General features: G+C 59.3%; 1 protein-coding gene across 4 annotated transcripts in view; it reads left to right on the top strand.

Annotated features, from left to right (window-relative positions):
* The window catches only part of POMGNT1 (protein O-linked mannose N-acetylglucosaminyltransferase 1 (beta 1,2-)), a 31,777-nt gene extending 14,760 nt beyond the window's left edge, over positions 1 to 17,017 (top strand). For all 4 annotated transcript variants that reach the window (XM_045027602.1, XM_045027603.1, XM_045027605.1 and 1 more), the window contains 14 exons: positions 19 to 146; positions 1,236 to 1,306; positions 2,163 to 2,238; positions 6,152 to 6,235; positions 7,167 to 7,208; positions 7,885 to 7,943; positions 9,157 to 9,229; positions 10,346 to 10,474; positions 11,051 to 11,176; positions 11,433 to 11,497; positions 11,933 to 11,977; positions 12,314 to 12,449; positions 12,841 to 12,950; positions 13,279 to 17,017. In XM_045027602.1, coding sequence (XP_044883537.1) covers positions 19 to 146; positions 1,236 to 1,306; positions 2,163 to 2,238; positions 6,152 to 6,235; positions 7,167 to 7,208; positions 7,885 to 7,943; positions 9,157 to 9,229; positions 10,346 to 10,474; positions 11,051 to 11,176; positions 11,433 to 11,497; positions 11,933 to 11,977; positions 12,314 to 12,449; positions 12,841 to 12,950; positions 13,279 to 13,372 — 1,238 coding nt within the window. In that variant the 3' untranslated portion in view covers positions 13,373 to 17,017. The remainder of the gene's footprint in view (positions 1 to 18; positions 147 to 1,235; positions 1,307 to 2,162; positions 2,239 to 6,151; positions 6,236 to 7,166; positions 7,209 to 7,884; positions 7,944 to 9,156; positions 9,230 to 10,345; positions 10,475 to 11,050; positions 11,177 to 11,432; positions 11,498 to 11,932; positions 11,978 to 12,313; positions 12,450 to 12,840; positions 12,951 to 13,278) is intronic.
* Positions 17,018 to 22,159: the final 5,142 nt, after the last annotated feature.

Genomic DNA, 22,159 nt, shown 5'->3' with positions numbered 1-22,159 from the left:
TCTCCCGTTCTCCCACAGATGCCGAGTGCCGCTGGCCTGACACGGAACTGAACCGCCGGCGGCGGAGGTTCTGCACCAAGGTGGAAGGTTACGGCAGCGTCTGCAGCTGCAAAGACCCCACGCCCATCGAGTTCAACCCTGATCCCGTGAGTGCGCAGCGGCCAGAGCCCCCCTTCCAAGCCCGAGCGGAGGAAGGGGAGTGGGAAACCCTCGCCTCCAGCCGAGCGTGGCCCTCACCCGGCGTAACGTCTGCAGGAAGCTTAAATATAGATGGTGCCCAGAAGGCTCCAGCTAAAATCACGTGGGTCTGCTTCTGCGCAGCACGCCGCCTCTAACAGCCTCCCAGAATGCACCTGGCTGCCATAACTCTAATCCCGGGAAGGGAAGGATGCTGCAGTGGCTCTGCAGCGGCCAGGGACGACTGTGGAGCAGCAGAGTGTAGCTAGGGCACGAGGGTTCATACACACCGGTGTCTGTCTCGCTACATCCGTTCCCTGCCATTGCAGGGGCATGGGGCATTCATGGCACCTCCGGCTTTTCCATTCCCTGCCCGTGGTGCACAGCCGTCCAGTCTCCTGAGAGCTGTAATGCTTCGGTGTGGGGAGGCCTGTGATGACCTCCTGATCTGCCGCTCCCTTCTGGTCCAGGGCTCTGTGATGGTCTAGCGAAAAGTACTCTCGGGTCCAAATGGCAGCAGGCGGGCAGGACTCCTGTGGTCTCTCTTACCTGACAGCTGGCATCTCCAGCCACCTGGCATCCCTCTCAGGCCAGGCTGAGGCCTGGATCAGTCCCAAAGAGAGAACCTTACCTTAATAATCACCATGTGACTCTTCCCTGCAGCCCCAGGATTTCTTTAGCTGTGCCCCAGCCAAGTACTGGCCGGGCCTAGCCCTGCCCGGATCCCAGCCTGCCGTGGTGGGGCAGGAGGCATCTGAAGGTGTCTGAGAGACAGAATGAGGCCAGGGTTCGCCTGGCAGGCAAAGGGTCTCTGCTCCGTTTCAAGGCGGGATGAGAACAGTGCTGTCCCCTCTCTTGAAATAAAGCCCTGCCCCTAAAGGGAAGGAAGCTGGGTGGTGGAATGACTCCCAGGAGATCCCCTGACTGCGGGCAGGGCTCCTAAACCTTGCAGATGTCACTGGCTCTTCTCAGGGCTGTCCCCGCCTCATGGCCTGGGGGTGGGCGGGTGGCCCCTAGTGGCTTCCCAAGGCCCTTCTCACAAACATTTTCTTTTCCAGCTCAAGGACAATAAAGTCTTGAATGTGCCTGTGGCTGTCATTGCAGGGAACAGACCCAACTACCTGTACAGGTGAGTGCTGGGTGGGATGCTGCGTGGCCCGTGGAGGGATGTCCTGGGGAAAGCACTGGATCTCGGTTGCAGGGCCCATAGAAAGCCAAGCTGGGGAAGCCCGGTTAGATCACTCCATCCCCAGCTAGTGCGGATGGAGCACTGGGAACAGCTCTGCTTCTCAGTCCTGGCTATGCGAGCACCCCTGTTCCTCTTGGGGAGCCAGCTCTCTGATGTCATTAGCGGGAGGCGTCTCCTGCCAGTCTCCTTTGCTTTCCCAGAATGCTTCTGGGGCGTCTTCCCAGTGGCCAACTCTGGAGTAACTCAGCCACAAAGCCCCGTGGGAGCAGGCAGCGATGGGGCTCAGAATGCCCCACGGGTGGGTGGCTTTGTCCTGTGGGCAGGTTAGTGTGTTGTGTAGCCCTCAAGGGATTTTTCTCCATCTCTGCTGGCCAGCTCTGAGTGGTGATAGGCGTTCCCCTCTCGGCTTAGCCATGGGAAGGGAGTAGGGGGCAACGTCTGGGTTTGCAAGGACCTAGCCCCCCTCCCCCAAAGGGATCTAGGCCTTACTTGCGTGTTGAACCGTCTCCTGCTTCTGTTGCCCAAGTTTCATCACTGGCTCAGGGTGTCGCCAGGTGACCGTCTCTCATCCGGCACCTTCCGCAGGAGGAGGGCTGGACGCTCCCAGGAAAGAGAGCAGGGGCCTGACCCTGGGATCTGGGAGGGCCCACTTCCCCCTCCGTCTGAGAGAAGACGCTTGTGCGAGGCTCTTGCACGGCGTCCCCTCTCCCCGTGGCCCTGGCGTTCAGTCATCTGTTAAAGAGACTCCAGACTTTCAAGCAAACACGTTCCCACTCTCTCCTCTCCTGGCCCCCAGGATGCTGCGGTCCTTGCTGTCGGCTCAAGGGGTCAACCCCCAGATGATCACAGTCTTTATTGATGGGTATTATGAGGTAAGATCTCCCCCTGCTTGGCTCATTGAGACGGAGCAATTTCGCAGGTCTGTTTCCCGCTGGGCATCTTCGTTTTGACGGCGGTTAGGCTGCTGGTGTGCCGAGCGTTTGCGTGTCACGTTGGCTGTTGTCTCTTGTCTCAGGCTTAGCTCGGAAGCTCTCTGGGGAAGGGGCCATGTACTTGTTCCGGGTTTTGTACAGTACCTACCTCAGCAGGGTCCTAGTCCGTGACTGGGGCTCCTGATACGTTATTTGCTGCATCTTTAAAATGCCCGGAAGCTGTGGGGCTAGAACAGAGGGGGCAAGAGGTGTCAGGTGCCCTCTGGAGTCCACGTTCTGATCGAGGTCTGTCTGCAGCCCCCTCCCACTCCTGCTGAAATAAACAAACTGAATGGTGCTGTTAGGTGTCCGGGGGGAGGGGCTGCTCAGAGGTGGACTGACGGGGGGGTGCCCCCAATGGTCGCAGAGCTTCGGGCCATGAATGAGAACCCAGCGCGCCCTCTAACAGGAAGATCTTTCTCCCTGTTTCCGAGCTGTGAGAAGAGCCAGAGATTCTATTAGGGACTTCGCCGTGGCCAGTCTGTTTTTTACATGGAGAGCGGCCATGGGATCTTGTCACAGCTATGGGGCAGCTTGCACCTCTGTCCCCTTTCTGGTCCCTCTGCGAGCCCCCCCCGCCCCAGGGGTTAGGCCTCGTCCTTTCCTGTCCTGGGGTAGAATTTCACTGTTCTCCCACTCTTTGACCGAGATCAGGGTACGACACCCCACCTTATATGAGAGCGAAACTTTTTGGATGAATCCTTTATTCGCTGACGAACGCAAGCGTCATTGGATGTGGAACTATTCACGACCTTGGGTCGAATTTGACGTGAACTCACTGAACAAGTTTCAGCCCAAAGCCTTGGCTCAGAGTAGAGTCGCGAGGGCCTATCCATGGAGGAGGAGGTGGCAGTGGGGCAGTCCTCCCCCTGTAATGTTTAGCCCAGTGGGTGGGCACTCGCCTGAGAAGTGGAAGACCTAGGCTCAGTCCTTGCTCCACTGTGTAGTTATTTGTACGCAGCGGAAGAGTTTCATTAGAATTTAAGAGCCCTACCTCCGGGTAGCTGATAGCTTCTTGGTTTGAACACTCACCTGGAAGAGGGGAGCTCTGGGTTCAAATCCCTGTTCCGGAGGGGGAATTCGTACCTGGGTCACCTCCCCAGTAATGTAACCCTTTAAAAATGCCTGAAAACTAACACTTTTTTGTTTGATTCAAACTTATTGCCAACTCCTTTCTGCTTCCCTGGAAACTCTGAAAAAGTTCAGAGTTGGATCAGCCCAAACGGACTCTTTTTTGGTTGGGTTTTGAACAGCCAGTGACCCACAGGATCAGTTAGTCACCCAGCTCCACTTATTCCCAGGCCTGACTGTTCCTTCGTGCTCCTTCCCTCTGAGATCTGGCGCTAGGCGGACACGAGCGTCCTTCTGAAATCAAGTGGGTTTATTTAGCAGATGGAGCGAAGTGTTAGAGACAGTGACTTCAAAACAGCCACCAGCTACCACACTTGTCTAGACCTGTCTGAACTTAGGCTTCACCACGAGCTCAGTTAGACAAGCTTCCCGCTGGTTAGAGGAACAGAACGAACCCAACGCATTCTCCTGGCAAGCCCAAGAGTTCTTAGGAGCCAGCCTGGTCTCCATTTGCCTTCTGGAGAGTGATTCCCTCCCCAGGGAAACCCCTTTCTCAAAATCCGCTCCCTGCATGAGCCAGACCCCACTTATCAAGGCACTTCTGTGCTGCCCACTGAGCCTAGACTGACTCACTTCTGTCCACACACAGGACCTGGGGCCTAGAAACCTGCTGAGGGGGTGGGTCAGAGCCCCCGTCCCTCGGAGATTTGGGGCTGAACCCTGATGTTTTGCAGCGTGATCTTAGGTCAAGCTGCAGACCTGCGACAGAAGGGCTGGGTAGCGCAGTATGGACACGTTAACGTGGCTGGGAGCCCTGGTTGCAGTGATTGTAAACCCAGGGTTACAATGCAGTGAGGCCCCTCAAGCATGGGCTTGGCAGCACTAGCCCAGGTCCCACAGACCCAGTTCACAATGCACAATAGACACACCTGAAGGGCTTTCTTACAGGGCCAGGGGTGAAATCTTCCATTTGTCTCCAACTATTTTCTTCCATTTGTCCAGCCGGGCCAGATAAGGAGAAGCCCCCATGATGGCTGCTCCATTGTCTGGAAATTAGAGCCATTCAGCCTCAATGGCTTTCAGTCACGGGCCTCCGTGTCTGGAGTGCTGAAACTGCTCCCCCGCACCTCGAGATTCCCATACATAGGGTGCAGCTCCTTGTTCCCCACCAAGCACCCCTGTGCCCATCAGACCCCTTCCAATCCAGGCTTGACCTGATGCGCCACTAAGCCAAAATGAACAGCATCACCACCCCGTGCCCCGCAAATCTGTCTCAAGACGACTCTCTGACTTGCAGCTGGGTGTGACTTTTCAAGCCGTCACACTGCATAGTCCTGGCATGGGGCGGGGGTGGGAGTGGTCAGAGCCCCTTAAAACAACCTGCCTTCGGTTGGCCTTTCCCCGTAAACCTCATCTTCTCCCCCAGTCTGTAAGCTGAGGCCTCGCCGTGGACAGAACCAGATGCTGAATGCTGGTGTGGAACTTCTCATCACTTTAGGTCTCCAAGTGCTTTGCCGGTGACTCCGCTTTGCGTTATGTCCCCGTGGTTTGGCAGGGCAGGGGGGCGCCCGAGTTCACACACTGACTGAGCCTGGAGCAGAACCCAGATCTCCCAATTCCCAGGCTGGCACTGGCCAGCAGTCCAAGGGGCTCAGGACATGCTGTGTCTAGTGGGCATTGATTGCAGACACCATTACGGGGTCTGGCATGTACTGCGGGGTAGGGCTGGCTATTGGTTTTTCCCCCTCCACCAGACCCAGTGTTTCCGTCTCTCCTGTTCGTACAGCGCCTCTCGCCGTGCTATATAAAATGTCACTCCACTTCGTGCCAGGGGATGATGGAGTGAGATGAACGGAGCTGTTTCTTTGTGAGGAAGAACGTGAATTAAGCCATAGTGGGGGGGGGTTGGGGGGAAGGGGGGAGGAGAATCCTCTTCTTTTAGACACTTGCCACAGTGCCCAATGCTCTGTAAGTGAGAGCAGCTAATGATAGCTGCATCCCGTTGCCATGGCAGCAGAAGCAAGATCCCTGGCCTATGAGGGAGCAACATAGATGCTGGGGCCTGTTTTCACGAGTGGCACAGGAGATGCTGACTGCTGTGCTGTCATTTTATTGGGGTGTCTGGGAGAGGATAAACCCTTGGTGCTTGATACAATCCAAGTTCCCTTCCCCGGTTGCAATAGGGATCTGCAGGTGGGGGAGAGGGGAGGCTGCACTCTGGATGCACAGAGCCTGGGATAATGAAGGGGCGCTCTAATGGGATTACTGCTTATCTAGGGAGGTGACCTTGTTTCGTGCTGGATGGTAAAGGAAGCTTCCCTCTCTCTTGTACGTGTATAAAACACAGCTGTTGCATGTACCCATGGAATGCGCTTCCCACCCCCCCGCATTCTATACAGTGCTGTAGGCACATAAAGCAGGATTAGACGCCTGCATGAGTCAGCAGATCTAATGTGCAGCTTCAGTTAAACAAGCTGGGTTAACCATTACAGGGGTTATCAATGCTCATGCTTCAGGGCACGAGCTGATTATCCAGAGGTCAGGCAGCATGTTTCTGTAGGTCACCATGGCGCAGCACTGCGCAGCTAGGCCCATTATGGGGTGTTTCCCAGTCTTGCCTGAAGCGTCAGATGCCCCGTTTCCTGGCTTGCCAACCATGCGCACTAGAGAAGGGACTGAGCGTAGCGGTGTAGACAGACCTGGGGCCTGTGCGGCGAGTGAGTCTCGTGTCTCTCTCTTCCAGGAGCCAATGGACGTGGTGGAGTTGTTTGGCCTGAAAGGGATCCAGCACACGCCCATCAGCATTAAAAATGCCCGAGTGTCCCAGGTGAGGGCCCCTTCCTACTTGCCCCTCTGGCCCCACTTAGGGAAATTCTCCCACCTTTTCCTGGTGCACTGTGTGCCCCACATGGACTGGTGGTGGGGGCTTGAATCCAGGACCTAGAGTGGTGGGGTGTGGGGAGGGGGGTGTGTGGCAAACTTACTGACCCTCTGAGCCACATATGACAATCTTCAGAAGTTCGAGAGCCGGTGTTCGGGGCTTCAGCCCTGCGGAAGCCCCAAACCCCTGCGGGGCAGAAGCTCCGAGACCCCCTCCCCACTGGGCAGAAGCCCCTACCCTACCACCCTGCTGCAAGGCAGGGGTCCTGAGCTCCCCGCCAAGTCTGGTAGGTGGAGAATGGGGTGGGGGCTCCGCAAGCCGCACTTTAACGGTAACCGCAGGCTCGTGATCTAGAGCAATAAACGCAGGAGTTTCCACCAGAGCTGCCTGGGGAGGGGGCAAGTGGGGCAATAGGCCCCTGGCCCCGCGGGGGCCCCGGCCAATAGTCCCCTCCCTGGCTGGAGGCGTCTTTTTAATTTTTACTCACCCAGCGGTGATCCGGGTCTTCGGCGGCACGTCAGCGGCGGGCCCTTCACTCGCTCCGGCTCTTCGGCGGCAGGTCCTTCAGTCCTGCCATGGAGCGAGTGAAGGACCCGCCACTGCCAAAGACTCGGAGCGCCGCCCGGTGAGTACAAGGGCTGCAGCGGGTGGAGCCTTTTTTATGTCCACTCCCCTGCTTTGCCCCAGACCCCTGAATCCTCTGGGCGGCCCTGGTTTCCACTGCTTGACTGAAAGGGTGGGTCACGGACCTGGCAGCAGTAGTAGACTCTTACACACTCCCCTAGTGGCGCCCGCCAATAGTGACCATTCATCGGTGTCTGGCAGGGATAGAAACCTCGGCGGCAGTGTTTGCTAACGCCCGTGTCTCTTCCCGCAGCACTACAAAGCCAGTCTGACTGCCACCTTCAACCTGCACCCGGTGAGCAAGCCCCTCCTCCCCACCTCTCGACCAGCTCTTCTCTCAGCGCCGGGCAGTTCCGCTCCCTGTACGAGTGCCTGGAGACCCGCTTGGGGGACGGGCTGGGCACTTGCGCATCACGGTGCCTGCTGACAGGAGCAGAAATGCTCATCGTGGCGCAGCACCCAGGAGCGTGGCAGGGGAGAAGGAGGGAAACACGCTCAGGGCAGCAGCTTGGGTGCCTTTCTGCTGGCTCTGGGAACGCCGAATTCCCGGGTGTCACTGATCGCGCTTCCCTTATGCCCATGTCACAGGAGCGATGGCTGCGAAATGAAGCCCTCTGGGAAGCAAAATGGCTGCCTCTGAGGTAGCATCCGTGGTCAAGCACCACCACATTGGGTTTGAGTCAAGACGGGCCTGGTGCGAATAACGTCGACGAGGCTTGTTGGGGCCGAGTGCTGAGGATAGCATAGACAAGGGGATGCCGTGAGATGTCTCTGGTGTGTCCTTAGTCATAGAATCATAGACTCTCAGGGTTGGAAGGGACCTCACGAGGTCATCTAGTCCAACCCCCTGCTCAAAGCAGGACCAACCCCAACTAAATCATCCCAGCCAGGGCTTTGTCAAAACCAGGGGTTTCCACTGCTTGAATGAATAGTCCGCTTTGTCCTGCTGACATCTCTTGTTTCACTCCCAGGATGCCAAGTTTGCTGTGGTGCTGGAAGAAGACTTGGACATCTCCATCGACTTCTTCAGGTGAGGCTCGTAATGTGCTGACATCGGGCCCTCTGCTCGGCCCTGCAGCTTCCCTTGTCGCCTAGGAGGCCCAGCCACGTCTCTGTCTTGCCAGACCAGAAACCAGTGGCTCTTCACTCTACTGGTGTACCACGGTCTGCAGGACAGTCCCGGGAGACGTGGGAGCATCCTGCTGATGCAGGGATGGGAGTGACCCCGTTATCCACAACCAAACTCCGATTACAAAGAGGGCCTGTGTCAGAGCCTCCATTCCTCCCTGTTTTTTTTGCTGCTAGGCAGCTTCCTGGATGGTGAGGGCTCAGTGCCGCTAGAACTCCTTGCTCTTCTGTTGACTTACTGAGAGTTGAGGGGGGGACATCACTGGAACTTGTCATGCCTCTGTTTTGCCCATCTGTAAAATGGGCTCGGTACTTGCAGTACCTACCTCACAGCAGGGCCCGGAAGCTTAATATATGAGCACTTGAGGCTGGTTCTGGGAGCCATGGAGGGCAGGTGCCGGCAGAGGAATTATCCCAGGGGAGGGATAGCTCAGTGGTTTGAGCATTGGCCTGCTAAACCCAGGGTTGTGAGTTCAATCCTTGAGGGGGCCACTTAGGGATCTGGGGCAAAAATCAGTACTTGGTCCTGCTAGTGAAGGCAGGGGCCTGGACTCGATGACCTTTCAAGGTTTACTACAGGGACTAGCAATAACTTGGGCCAGATTCTCCGCTGATGTAAGCGGTTGTAGCTCCATTGGAGTCAGCAAGGCTACACTGATTTACATCAGCGGAGGATCTGGCCCACTGTCGTTTGAGCTCCTTTGCTGAGCCCTGATTGCTGGGTGTCAGGCTACTTTAAGTGACTTCCCGCAGGTGGCACAATGCTTTGAGCATCCTCTGGCCCCACCTGACCCACATTTAGCCCTGCGCCGAGGCTGGCAGCTGTCCCTCTCCTCCGTCCCCTGCCTTAATTTCTCCCCAGCATCCTCTGTGGCTGTGAGGGTGGGAGCTGCCTGCCTAGTGGGTCTGAGCAAAGAGCCTCCAGGACGGATGGGCACACTGGGGGGGTTCCTAGGCGTCTCCATCCTCCAGCTGGGCAGAGGAGATAACGGAGGAGCTTACTTAGGATTGAGGTGCTGTGTCCTGTAGCAGTGGGTGGGGGAGCATCCTTTTCCAGGGCAAGCCAGGCACCCGGAGGCACAGCCAGTCCTGTCTGTAATCTGCCTCGTTTCTAGCTTCCTGAGCCAGTCGATCTATTTACTGGAGGAGGACGACAGCCTGTACTGCATCTCGGCTTGGAACGATCAGGTAGGCTCATGGAGCCTCACTTCTCTCTGTAACCCCACAGCAAGACCCGCCCCGATGCAGTCCAGCGTCCCTATGCTCCGTCTCCTCCAGGCGCTGGTTCCTCCTGCCCGCCCGGCAGGGGTTGCCGCCTCCGGCTCTGTTCGCAGCACGCGCTTCCCTCTGCGAAGGCAGCTGTGGGGGCCCCAGAAATTCTTCACGCGGTACAGAGGCGTGTACCACGTGAGCTGGGGAGATCCCAGGCGGCCCCGCTGCAGCCGCTGGCCCCAGCGCCGAGTCTGCGCCACGCTCAACCCCCGCTGACCATCCTGCGCCCGCCCCCGGCGTTACGACCTGGCCCCTGAGGGTTTGGTCCGTCCATCCATCCCTCCACAGAGGGAGATGGAGTTGCAGAGGGGCCAAACCGGAGTGGGGCTGCGACCCACCCTCCCCTCCGCCCAGGCGCCAGGCTGCAACGCCGCTCGGCTTGGGGCCCTCTCCAAAGGGGGCCCAGGGCCAGTGTGCGCCTGGCTGCATGCGCTGCTGGAGAAGACCCTCTCAGCTCACCCAGGCTGCCCCCCGAGATACTGAGGTGCCTGGAATTTACCCCGCAGAACTCAGTATGGAGCTGTGCTCTGCTCCAGTGTTACAACCTTCCCCGCCCCTCCCCTCTACCCCCCAAATCCATGCTTGACTGGGGACCTGTCCCTTGACTCCACCCACCCTGTGCACCATTCGGTGGGGCTTGCTCCTCCCACGTTTAGCATCCCGGCCCCTCTGAGTGAGGCCTTGGAGTAGCAGGAAGAGGTGCAGAACTGGGACTGGTGGGAGGTTCCTGGGGGTGAACGGAGGAGGAGAAAGGGGAAAGAGAAAGAGAAGGAGAGGGCGGGGGAGGGGAAGCCAAATGTGATGAGCAGGAGGCGGGGATGTATGTGAAGTGGGGAGGGCGAGTGGGGCAGGCAGGTGTTGATCCCTTCCAGAGGCTGGTGAGGAAGCCCCCGCCCAAGGGAAGGGGGAAGCACGGGCCCTTCTGCGCTGGGAATAGCGCCTCCTCCTGGCGTACCTGCGCTCCCGGCGTCCCCGTGGCCCCTTTCGGCGTCCCGGTGAGGGTGCGCTGAACGCTGCCCTCTGGCTCCCCAGGGCTACGAGCACACGGCCGAGGACCCCTCGCTCCTGTACCGCGTCGAGACCATGCCCGGCCTGGGCTGGGTGCTGAGCAAAAGCCTCTACAAGGACGAACTGGAGCCGAAATGGCCAACCCCCGAGAAGGTGAGTGCCCCCTGCTCTCCCTGGTAGGAGCCCTGGCACAGCTGTTGCTGCGGGCATGGGGGGAGGGGGGAGCTGTGAGGCTCGGTGGGCAGCCAGTGGAGGAACTGCCTTGAAGCATCCAGGCTGTGGGCGCCCGCAAGGGATGCATGTTGCTCTTCGCATTTTAGATACAGGGGCGGCGTCCACATTCCAAGCCCCCGGATCTGAGGGGTTATCAACCCCGCTGGCCGCAGAGCCTGAGTCAAGCCAGTGCTCTGTGCATCGGTGCCAGCGATCTGGCTGAGAAGCCTTACAATAACAAACACCAGGGGTGGCGGGGGGTGCTGCTTGGGCTCTGGCCATAACAAATGGCTGCCTGCGTGCAGCATCCGGTCTCCACGAGCAACCTGCAATAACCAACCGAACGTGCGTGCACACGCCTGGAGGCGTGGAGGTCCGGGGAAGGAGGCTTTGGCACAGAGGTATTTCCATCTCCAGGGGTTAAGGGGCTCTTTTAAGGAACAGCGTGATCCGCGACAGGCGCCCAGTGCAGGAGCCAGATTCCCCTTCTAAAGCAGCATCCTCTCCCCTCTCCAGCTGTGGGACTGGGACATGTGGATGCGGATGCCGGAGCAGCGGAAAGGCCGGGAATGCATCATCCCTGACGTCTCGCGCTCGTACCACTTCGGCATCGTGGGGCTCAACATGAACGGCTACTTCCACGTGAGTGAGGCCGAGGGGGGGCGGGCCGGTAGACAGGCTCCCCTCCCTGCTCCGAGGTGCAGAGGCTGCCTGCTGGGCATTGCCGGGGGTTGTTAGCTGACCTCTGCGCGCACCCTGTGGCCTCACTGGGCTCGCTAGGTACATCAGCCAGGGAAGGTGCACAAGCCAGAGCGTTGCTGTGGCTCCGAAGGACGGACTCGGCGTGCTAGATGAGCAGTGATCCTCTGACAAGTCCCTTTCTGCGCTTGGTTCCCAGGAAGCCTATTTCAAGAAGCACAAATTCAACACCGTCCCGAACGTGCAGCTCAGGAACGTGGAGAGGTGAGTGCCAGCCCACTGCGAAGGGCTCTGTCTCTTGTACCTCGTAATTCCAACCCACCCTGCCGCAGCGCCGAGCTCCCCCTTCCCCTCCGCTGCACGTAGCTCTGCCAGGCCCGCCCTGTTCTGAACGGACGTGCCCCACAGCTGTTCCAGGAGCTTTCCATCCTCCCGAGCAGAAAGCGTGATTGATTGATTAGGGGGATGAGACAAGGTGCATTGGATCAGACGCCCACTAGCATATGTCACTTGCGCCAGGGGGCTGAACGCTTGGTGCGGGAACCACGCCACCGGCACTCACTCTTCTCCCCTGTTCTGACTTCGGGGACGTTGGACCTGGCTGGGAGAGGAAGTGTGTTGCCATCCGTGCGTGGCCCATCTCCCCGAACCTCCCTCCTCATGCGCTGGCCCTTGACGCTCTGTGTCTTTCCCATGCAGCCTAAAGAAGGACGCCTACGAGATTGAAATTCACCGGCTCCTGGCGTAAGTGTTCTGCGTCCCATGGCCTGGAAGATGAGGGCTGTAACAGGGCCTGCCAGTGCTTTGGGATTCACAGGGGTATAGCTAATGCCATCCTCTTGGAGGGACATTCCCTCGGGGGCACCTGGCACGGGCCACTGTCGGAAGACAGGATACTGAGCTAGATGGACCCTTGGTCTGACCCAGTAGGGCCGTTCTTATGAGGGATGGATGGTCATAAGGGGGTCCAAGCCTTCCCTCCGGCAGGCCGGCATCGGCTGGGACCCCATGTGTATCGCATGCCAGGGGGTAGGTGGACGCCCTTGGTTGCCCACTCACCAGCCCTGTGCCCCATTTCAGTGAAGCCGCGGTTCTGGATCACAGCAAGAACCCATGCGAGGACTCCTTCCTGCCCGACACCGAGGGCAAGACCTATGTGATGTACATCCGGATGGAGCAGGAAGCCGACTTCACCACCTGGACTCAACTCGCCAAGGTGACTCCCTGCCCAGTCTCCACGTGACTGCAGGTCCCACACCCCACCCCGTGCACCAAAGATCCCAGAGCACGTGTGGTCAGGTCCCCGGGAGGAGGCAGCTTTCTGCTCCTCAGCCCTGCAGGCTCCCCTTGACCTGTGAATCGGGCTGGCTCGCGCATCAGGAGCCGGGGATACTTGCGGGCTGCTGAGGGGAAGGGGAGGGAGCGTGCGGCTCTCCCCAAGCAGCCGTGGGAGGAGTCGTGGGATTTGCAGCGCTCTGAGCCCTGGGCGTGGTCAGCGTTTCCATTGCTCCGCCGAGCAGATCTGCAGGCCCAGAGCAGCAGGCGGCGCGCGGCAGGGTGGGCCGCGGTACGTGCCCTCAGCTCTCTGTCCACCGCTCCCCTCCTAGTGCCTCCACGTCTGGGACCTGGATGTCCGCGGCAACCACAAAGGCTTGTGGCGTCTCTTCCGCAAGAAGAACCACGTCCTGGTGGTGGGCGTGCCCGCCTCCCCCTACTCGTGAGTATGGCCACGCCCCCCTGGGGGCGCAAGGTCCCTGCAGCGCCCCATGAAAGTGCCAGGCTAGCGGGCTCCCCTCCTGCACCCACAGCTGGGTCCTCTCGCAAAGAAAACCCTGGTGGGTCCCTGCCTGGGGAGCGGGGAAAACCCCCTCCAACCTCTTAGAGCCGAAGGCTCCGTATTAACCCCGTAAATACCACTCTTGAGCAGAATCCAACTGCTCCCCGTGGTTACAGGCACGGGGACGGCACCCAGTGCGGGAGAATCCCACTTGCAGCCCCTCAAGCGCTCCCGTGTCTGACCTGCTGCTCCTGGCTGGTCCTCGCAGGTCGAAGAAGCCCTCCGCAGTGACCCCGATCTACATGGAGCCCCCCGCCAAGGAGGAGGTGGCCGGGCAGGTGGCGGCAGCAGAGCAGACGTGAGCCGGAGCGGTCTCCACGGCACCACCGCACAGAGAGAGGAGAGGAGGCTGGGTACTTCCAGTGGGGGTGGGATAGGGACTCGGCTACGCCCCAGGATGGGCATGTGCCCCCCCGGACGGCAAACGGGGCACAGGACCCCGCCCCTGCCTGGGGACTGGCTGCCGTCGCTCTGGGACCCTGCAGCGCTGCCCTGTAGGATGTGACACCCGCCCACCCACACGGGCTCTCTTTTTAACACTGACTCTCTACTAACTTTGCTGTTCTCCGTAGGAGGAGGCATTTTAAATGCACTGGCTCCTTTAAGGCCCTCTCTGGGTGACACGGAATTTTGTAGCCCAGAAAGTGCTGATGCCTTCGGGCCGGATTTTATTTATTAACTTTTGTGTGGCTGGCTCGCCCTGTGCCGGGCTCTGCCCCGGGCCGGAGGTACCCTAGGAGTCTGAGCCAAGCTGGGTGAAACGCCCTGTCCTCTGCCTGGTGTGTGGGGCAGAGAAGGGACATGGTACGGCCCAGCTCTAGAGAGGTTTGGGGATGGCACTGGTGAAGGGGACGGAGCCTTGGGCCCAACTCACGGCATCTGGAGAAACAAGGATCGGGGGAAATGTGGCCTGTCTCTTTAAATGGAATTCTTCCCCCCCCACCACCACCACCACCACCACGTGGATCAGTGGATGGCGCCACATGGGAGACCAGGGTTCAAGGTGTCCCCGCCCGGCCACTGATGTCACAACACTTCCCGGTGCAAGCTCCTGCGTGCCAGCCAGTGGTGGCACGGATTAGCCTCCCGCTGGCCGTGGTGCCGGAGCGGAGAGACGGGAGCCGGGGGTGGGGGGCGGGAGAAGAGCCTTGCAGAGCGGGCGCTGCCCTGGTGTGTGGAGAACAGCCCCTGCCCGTGCGTGGCCCCATGGGTTGCTGCCCAAAGCGTAAAGGGAAGACGGCAGCAAGGGGGCTGGGAGCCCAGCAACTCCACCGCAGAGGTCGGCGGCAGGCTCCTGTGTGCCGGAGGGGGCCACGTCCTGCTGTGATCGCTGCTGGTTCCCGGTGGCACTCGCCCACCCTACCGGGCACCCTCAGGCCCCCTGCGCTGAGCAGGGTTGGGCTGGCTCTGAGAAGCAGCCATGGGGCGCCGCTCGCAGGGAGGCCGGGATCTGTGCTCGGGGGGAGGGGGGGGCGGCTGTCCCCTCCGGCCCTGAGCCCTGTCAGCCTGACTGAAGGTACGGAAAGGACAGAAATTCAGGGACGAGGAGGGTTTGGGGTTCCCCTCCCCACTGCCTGTGCCTTAGCTGAGGTCCCACAGGGCGGGGTGGGATGAGCGATCCCAGCCTGTAGATTACCCCAGCTGTAGCCAGTGGCAGCTGGGAGCCGCCCAGCAAGCGACGCCCCCTGGTGCCAGTTTGATCTGAGTTCTGTAGGTCCCCGTCCTGTGGTTGATGCCTATATAGCGATGATTTTTTTTTTTCTTCCCTTCCTGCCAATCAGATTTGCAGGAGCAGCTCTCCAAGCTGGGTAACTTGTGAGCTCTTGCTCTGCTCCTCGGGGCGGAGAAGCTGGGAAAGGCCCCACCCTGGGAGCTCTCTTTGAATTGGTTTGAGGTCTGGTTCCAGGTTGGGGACTGGCAGGGCCATGCTTGGATCAGGCACCCCCCAGCCTCTGCCCGCTATGGGATCGCACCCTCAGCACTTCAGTTCCCCGGGCCGGGTTCCAGCCCCACAGCTAACGAGACAGTGCGTTTATTGACGGCGGACGTGGAGGCAGAGGGCTGTGAGCAGAGCGCCAATGCACTATAATTTGGGATGAGGGGAGCTGGGGACTCAGGAATGAGACCTGTAGGATATTGGTTTGTTGCAGCCCAGGCATGCAGGAATAGGGGCCAAGACCGAGTACCTAACTTCCATTGGTTTCAGTGGGAGTTAGGCACCTAAATAATCTTGAGGTCTGGTCCAGAGCCCGTGCCAGCTGTTTGGCCCATGCTATGCAAGTTGGCAAGTAGCGGATCTGGCGTCCGTATTGCTCACAACTGGCCGTCTTGGCTGCAAGGTCAAGGGTCGAATGGGGCGAGCCCGCGGGGCGTTCGTGCTGCCGCTGCCTGTGCTGTTTGTGGAAAATTCTGCTCTCTTCGCCGGCCTGCCGTTTGCCACGCATCCCCCTCTCCGCCGCCGTGGTTCCCAGGTACGTTGAGACGCTCCCTGGCTGAGTGGCTGGGGCCATCCACATTTTGTGGCACCGGGGTAGCGGGGAGGAGCGTCAGAGGCCTGATTTTAAAGGCACGTGTGGTGAAAACAAGTGATCATTAGGAGCAGCTTGGCTGTACTGAGGATCGAAACCCACCCCAGCTGAGCCTCCAATCCCCAGGCAGGCTCCTGCGCAGAACACGACATTAACTTATTTATTTATTCGAGCGTAGGGATGAGGTTTTGAAACAGGAAGGCGCCTGGGGTCTGCCTTTGGGATTGCTGCAAGCGAGGGGTTTCCCACTAAGCAGATGTTGGGGCGTCGCATTGTTCCTGTCGGTTCTCCCTCGGCCAGTTGACTTTGGCAGGGTTATGATGGCTTGTGGTGCTTCGCTTTTCACCCTCAAAATATACAGCAGTACCTCACTGGGTGAAATGCGGAAGGCCAAGCACAGGTGATGGGGGATTTTTGCCAACTCTTAAGGAAATGCGCGCGCACACAATTGACCCAGCGTATGTACCGCAAGTGCTAACGGCTCCTTTTGCTGTGCCGTAGCGAATGCTCTGGAGCGGACTTCGCCAAAACCCAAAAGGACCCCCTAGTAACATGAGATCACGCGACCGCACTGTCTCTGCCGCTGGGTCTCCGAGAAGTGGGGGGGGGGGGGGCTGCTCCTGTCCTGGTGGTGTGCAGTGACCGTTCTGAACCCCCGAGTGTTGCTTGAAAGCTGGGTGTGTCCTCTTTTCTTCTCTCTAAGAACCCCATTTCCCCCCCCTCCTTGCCTTTTGCAGGCAAACTTTTAAATGAAGACACCCCCCTCCTTGTTTTACAATCGCTTGCGGGTTTTGGCCCTGAACTGCTGCTAATTCCACTCTGGTTTTGTAATTGGTTTAAACCTGTGGAGCGGAGGAGCTGGGAGCAGGCAACCTAAGGTGGTTCTGTGTACACTGAAATAATGTGATTTGATTGCTGGTGTCTCCTGGTGTGGTTTTTCTTACTACCTGGTATCATCCCGCAAAGGCCACAGCCGGGGGAATCCTCCTCTAATCCATCCTTCTCTAGCGGCCTCGGCTCTGCTCTAACCAATGGCGTTGCGATGCCCAGAGTGGGACGGAAGGGCCCCGTTGACTTCACTTGATTGGGTCTCTCCTGCCCCATTGGAGCCGATGTACTGTTGCCGTCAGTTGTAACAGGATTTGACTCTGGAAAGGGGTCGCAATGTGTCTGGCTCTGCGGCACCTCGGTAGGGCAAACTTTTCTTATCCTCCTTCCTTGAAAACGATCAGCTTTGTGCTGTCAGCCTCTTTTTGCCTCTCTCTCCCCTGACTGCCCCAGTCCATCCGGCTCGCTCTGAGGGGCTGGCCGGCCCGGGCTTGCCCAGCCACCGGGTGCTGCGTGCGAGGGGGTGGTGGGACGGGCTGGGTGAGGGTCGGGCTGGCCGGCCCTGGCTTGCCCAGCCGCCGGGTGCTGCGTGCGAGGGGGTGGTGGGACGGGCTGTGTGAGGGTCGGGCTGGCCGGCCCTGGCTTGCCCAGCCGCCGGGTGCTGCGTGCGAGGGGGTGGTGGGATGGGCTGGGTGAGGGTCGGGCTGGCCGGCCCTGGCTTGCCCAGCCGCCGGGTGCTGCGTGCGAGGGGGTGGTGGGACAGGGGCTGGGTGAGGGTCGGGCTGGCCGGCCCGGGCTTGCCCAGCCACCGGGTGCTGCGTGCGAGGGGGTGGTGGGACGGGCTGGGTGAGGGTCGGGCTGGCCGTCCCTGGCTTGCCCAGCCACCGGGTGCTGCGTGCGAGGGGGTGGTGGGACGGGCTGGGTGAGGGTCGGGCTGGCCGGCCCTGGCTTGCCCAGCCGCCGGGTGCTGCGTGCGAGGGGGTGGTGGGACGGGCTGGGTGAGGGTCGGGCTGGCCGGCCCTGGCTTGCCCAGCCGCATGGAAAGGTGGGACAGGGGCTGGGTGCGGGATGGGCACTTTCTGAATCTGATTTATCTTTTTCTCAAAATAAAGATTGCAGTCCTGTTTACCCTTGTGTCTTTTGCCTCCGTCGCCGTGTGGGTGCTGGTTGGGTTCTCTGCATGACACCGCCTGGTCCCAACCTATCGCTGATCTGGAGGCCGCCGGGAGAGAAAGGGATGGGGGCAGCTGCGTGGCCGTGCCCTTGCTGGCCAGAGCTTTTCTAGGCTCTGAGATGCTTCCTAGGCAGCAGGGGGAGGAGAAGTGGATCCAGACTGACTGGTGAAGAAGATGGCTCTTTTGGATGAAACGGGCGGATCAAGCCCACCAGGGTTGGCCCTGGGGGGGAGGGGTGAAAGAAAGTCCCAGCCAAACTTTTTTGGTTGGGGTCGGGGGGGTCGTTTTTTTTTTTTAAGACAATACCCTTATTGGGTGTGTTGAAAGAGGACAATGGGATGCTCTGGTGGGCCTGGGGAAGAGGCTAAGAGGATTCCTTATAGGAGGAGACCCTCACCCCCCTTTTAGGTAATCTCTTCTGTAATCACCCCACACACACAGACATGCAATGGGGAGGGGTCCTTGTACCCCTCCATTAACTTCTCCCAGCTCCCCTGGGAAGTAAGGGCAGCGTTGTCTCCCTTTTATGGCTGGGGAGGGGGGATGCAGCGAGAGCCAGCAACTTGCCGATGGTTCACACGCCGCAGGGATCAAAGGTGGGTCGCCCGAGTGAGGCACTGAACCCAACGGCCGCCCTTCCTCTTTCAGAAGCATCCTGCTTAGATCAGTAATTCCCATGTGTGACCAAATGCATCGCGTGTAGAGCTGACTGCCCCAGGGGGAGAGCCTGAGTGGAGCTCCAAGGTATGCCATACTCCTCTGAAGGGGTTGGCTTTCCTATAGGAACAGTCTACATCCTTGCAGCTTAAGCAAATGGCATGTGATCCACATGGGTGGAACACATGGGAGAGGGAGGAATGGGGCCTGGTCGTGTTGCCCTTTGTTTCCTTTGGTGGCTATTGCATGGGGGTGGGGGAAGGGGTGGGGAGGGGTACATCACCTCTCCTAGCCCAAGAGGGTGTCCCCATCTGGAGAGACCCTGCTAGCGGTAGTGGTTAGCATCTCATCTGTTGGCGTGGCTTTTCTCTGCAGGCCCGACGCAGCCCGGCTCTGAGACTTTGCAGCGGTGGAATTGCTTAAGGAAGAACTTGAAAGAGAGCTTCCCCTGTGGGGCAGGCCTTCCCCCGGGGAACTTCTGGGCAGCTGTGAGGAACGTCTTCTGCAGGGCTTCCCCGGAACCGCCACTCATGGCAGCGCCAAAACAGAAACTGCGGCAGGGTCAGGATATCGGCTTCCCCACGGGCACATGGAGGGGAGCTCAGTGGGGCAGTGAGTTTCAATGGGCTCTTGAAAATGATGTGATTCTTCTTGAGAACCTCAAACCTCCTTCCTGGTTAATCCCCCTGAAATCTAGCACGGGAGGGACGGGATGTAGGTTGGGCCAGCAGGAGAGTAACTCAGCTGTCGGGTATATTGCCGCAGTGTGGGTCTTGGCCGCAGCTGAGGGCCTCTGGACTTAGGCTCTGACCCAAGAGATGCCCAGAAATGTTTGTCTGTCCTGACCAGAGGAAGCCACCAGAGGCCCTCAGAGCCCTGTCGAGTCTAGGCAGCCTGATTTTGTGTGGGGGCGGTTTTGCTTTGTTGTTCCTGGAGGGTGTTTTTTTCTTTTCTCACCCTACGTGGTTTGTTTTTCCCTCATGGTGAAACTTACCACTCAGCCTCACAGTCACAGGTTTGTCACAGGGTTGCGGCATGATGTCCTCTCTCCCGCCGCCCCCGTGTTCCCAGGAACTGGAAATCACCAAGCACATGCAGGAGGTTGCCTCTGAGGCAGGGCCCAGCTCTGGCTGCAGGAGGGAGAAGCGCCAGCTGTTGCTGAATGCTGAGTTTCTCCATTGTGCAGGTCTCGGACTGTATTGTACCGAAGGCGTGGCCGCCCCGCCTGCTACCTCGCACAGTGTGGCGATGAGGATTGTGGATCCTTCTGCTACGAATGCACAAACCCTTCTGCTTGATGTGACGGAGACGCTCCGTGAGCTGCTAACAGCATAGGGTCTAGGCCTAGGGCACAGTCAAAACAGGCCTGAGTCCCTCCAGCAGGGGGCAGGTGTCCACCAACCAGCCCCCTGCCGGCGCTAGGGAACCCACCGCAGTAAGAGACAGGTGCAGCCGTCTGATCCACCCCTCTCCATTCACTTGTAAGACGGTGGGAGGAGTCCGCTTTGGGATTGTTTCTGGTTGAGGTTCTGCCTGTAATTTGCTTTATTTTCTTCCTTTCAGTGCCTGTTTTGAGTTGGGGGAGGGAGGGGGGGGCAAGGGATGCTCTGGCCCCTCCACAGTTTAAAATTCTCAAGGTTGCCCACTTTTGGGGGCAGCGCCCATGTCTTCGAGGGGTTCATACAGCACCTAGCGTAACAAGGCCGTGAGCCCAGGGCGATGGGGTGCTGCACATTACCAGAGTCAGCATGGCCAATGCCAGTGACTTTTTATCACATGGCTTGTGATGGGTTTTGGTGGCTGTTTTTCTTCCACCTGCAGCTCCTCCATGAGAATCCAAGTGCTCGTCTTTGTTGTTGTTTGTTTCTTTTAATAGTGTCCAGCCCTAGCCTCTGGGGAGAAAAGCTTGTAGACGATCCAAGTCCCACCTAAAGGAGCAGAAGCAACTAAAAAGAAACCGGGGGCGGGGGGGGGGAGAATTTCATGCCTTTTAAGCCAGTCTCATGCCTTAGAGCCCCTGGTGCTGACTTTTGGTTTTGCTGACGGGTGCTCCTCTCTGCCCCCCCCCCCCGCCCCGTGTGAGCAGTGGGCAGGGCCTGGGGGAGGGAGGAGCCAATAGGGGGCGTGGCCTCAGCAGAGCAATGGCTTCGCCATGCTCCGTCGGGCACCCTAGCAGAGCCAGACTCCGTGGCGGCACCGGGGCACACAGTGCTCGCGGCGGGAGAGGGAGGCTTTGTCTACACTGAAGCCTTAACGAAGTCGTGGGCCGGAGACCAAATTACAAGAGGCTTGTCCCTGCCATATTAGAATACGGCTACCCTGGGGCGGAGGGATGAGCCCAGGCACTTGCAACCAGGCGCTGATTGGGCCAGGCCAAAGCTTGACTCTGGGTTTGGAAAGGACTTAGATCCTGCCTCGTTGGTTACAGTGCATTTAACGCCTAGACAAGTCCCAGGGTAAGCTTGTTGCTGTCGAGCAGAGGAGACCTTAGCGTGTGAGCTCCACTATGCCCGTTACGAGTTAGCCATTGGTTAGCCTCTGCAGTCACCCCAAAATCGAGCTGCTCAGAAGCTGCTAGTCCTGGTCCGTGGGAAGTTCCAACATTTCAGGAAAAACTGAGTTCTGGAATGGACTGAAAATAAATGCCCCCCCGGAATAGGAATGATCCAGTTTTGAAGGGGAGCCTAGGCAGCCGGGAGCCGAGGCTTTCAGCTCCCCGGTGGCCCGCCCGGCAGGCTGCACGGGAGCCAAGCTGGGGTGAGGGCGCCAGGCAGGTTTCCGTCAGTAACAGGCGGGGCCCCCAGCGTTCCGTCGAAAACGTGTCCGGATTCCGCTGGCGTGGTGTTGCGGTCGGCATGCTCCCACGCACGGCTTTGAGGGCAGGGAACCCTCATTTTCCAACAAGAAAAACCGTTCCCGTGGGGACCTGCCAACCGACTCTGCTTATCCGGCATGGCCTGAGCCCCACAGCCTCCGCTGCCATCGTGTTACCTGCTATCCAGCTGCCAACTCTGATTTTGCTGTCTGGACCTAGCTCCCTGATGGAGCCCGGGTTGCTCCTAACCCGATTCCTTTGCGGTAGGCAGAGCCGGCCCGGCCCTAGGATGAACACGGGCAACCGCCCTCGGCCCCGTGCTTCGGGGGACGTGGGGTCCAGGGCGGCCTGGGAGGAGAGTGGGAGGCCTGGTGACAACAGCAGCAAGTGACCCCGCCCCTGTCTGCTCCGCCCCACTGGCTCCCAGCATCGCTCGGGGGAGGGGGCGGAAGCCGGAAAGAGGAGGGGCAGGGGAAGGGGGGGAGTGGGGGTGGGGCAGGGGCTTGGGAGAAGGGGTGGGGGCATGGCCTGGGGCAGAGAGGGGGGTTGTCCCGGGCCTGCACCCCCTAGGGATGGCCCTGGCGGTAGGACATCCCAGGGCGGGTTGCCCTCCATATAGCAGCTGCCACGTGGCTGGTATGTGCTGGGAGCGCTGTATCCTTCCGCAGACGCGCTGTGCGACAGCCGCTCTGGTTTTCCCACAATGCACTACTGCAAACACAGCTCACCATCAGAGTCGGGGCGGTGCCACGTTTGCGTTGTGAAAAAGCTGCACCATGAAGGCCCCAAGCCAGCTGTGTTTGGAACCAGAGGCGTGAGCTGCTTTTTCAGTATTTGGGGTGGAAAGGGGGAGGGGCTGGCTGTCTCATTACTACAGAGCATTGTCCTCCACCCCCCACCCCTGTTCACATCCTGTTCTCTGTGTGTGCTGAGTTACCACAAAGCAAAGGTGTGAGTCTCGGGGGGGAAATGTCTCCAGCTGAGCACCAGCCCCTGCTGAGGTGTGAACTCACTTTCCCATGCGACCCGGGGCTCCCCTCCACACCAGAGGTGAGCGCTCCTTTCTGTGACACTCAGAGCCAAGCA

The sequence above is a fragment of the Mauremys mutica genome, chromosome 8 (genome assembly GCF_020497125.1).
Source record: "Mauremys mutica isolate MM-2020 ecotype Southern chromosome 8, ASM2049712v1, whole genome shotgun sequence".
Lineage (NCBI taxonomy): Eukaryota > Metazoa > Chordata > Testudines > Geoemydidae > Mauremys > Mauremys mutica.
Note: the sequence above shows the minus strand (reverse complement) of the source record. Positions and strands in the feature narration are given on the sequence as shown.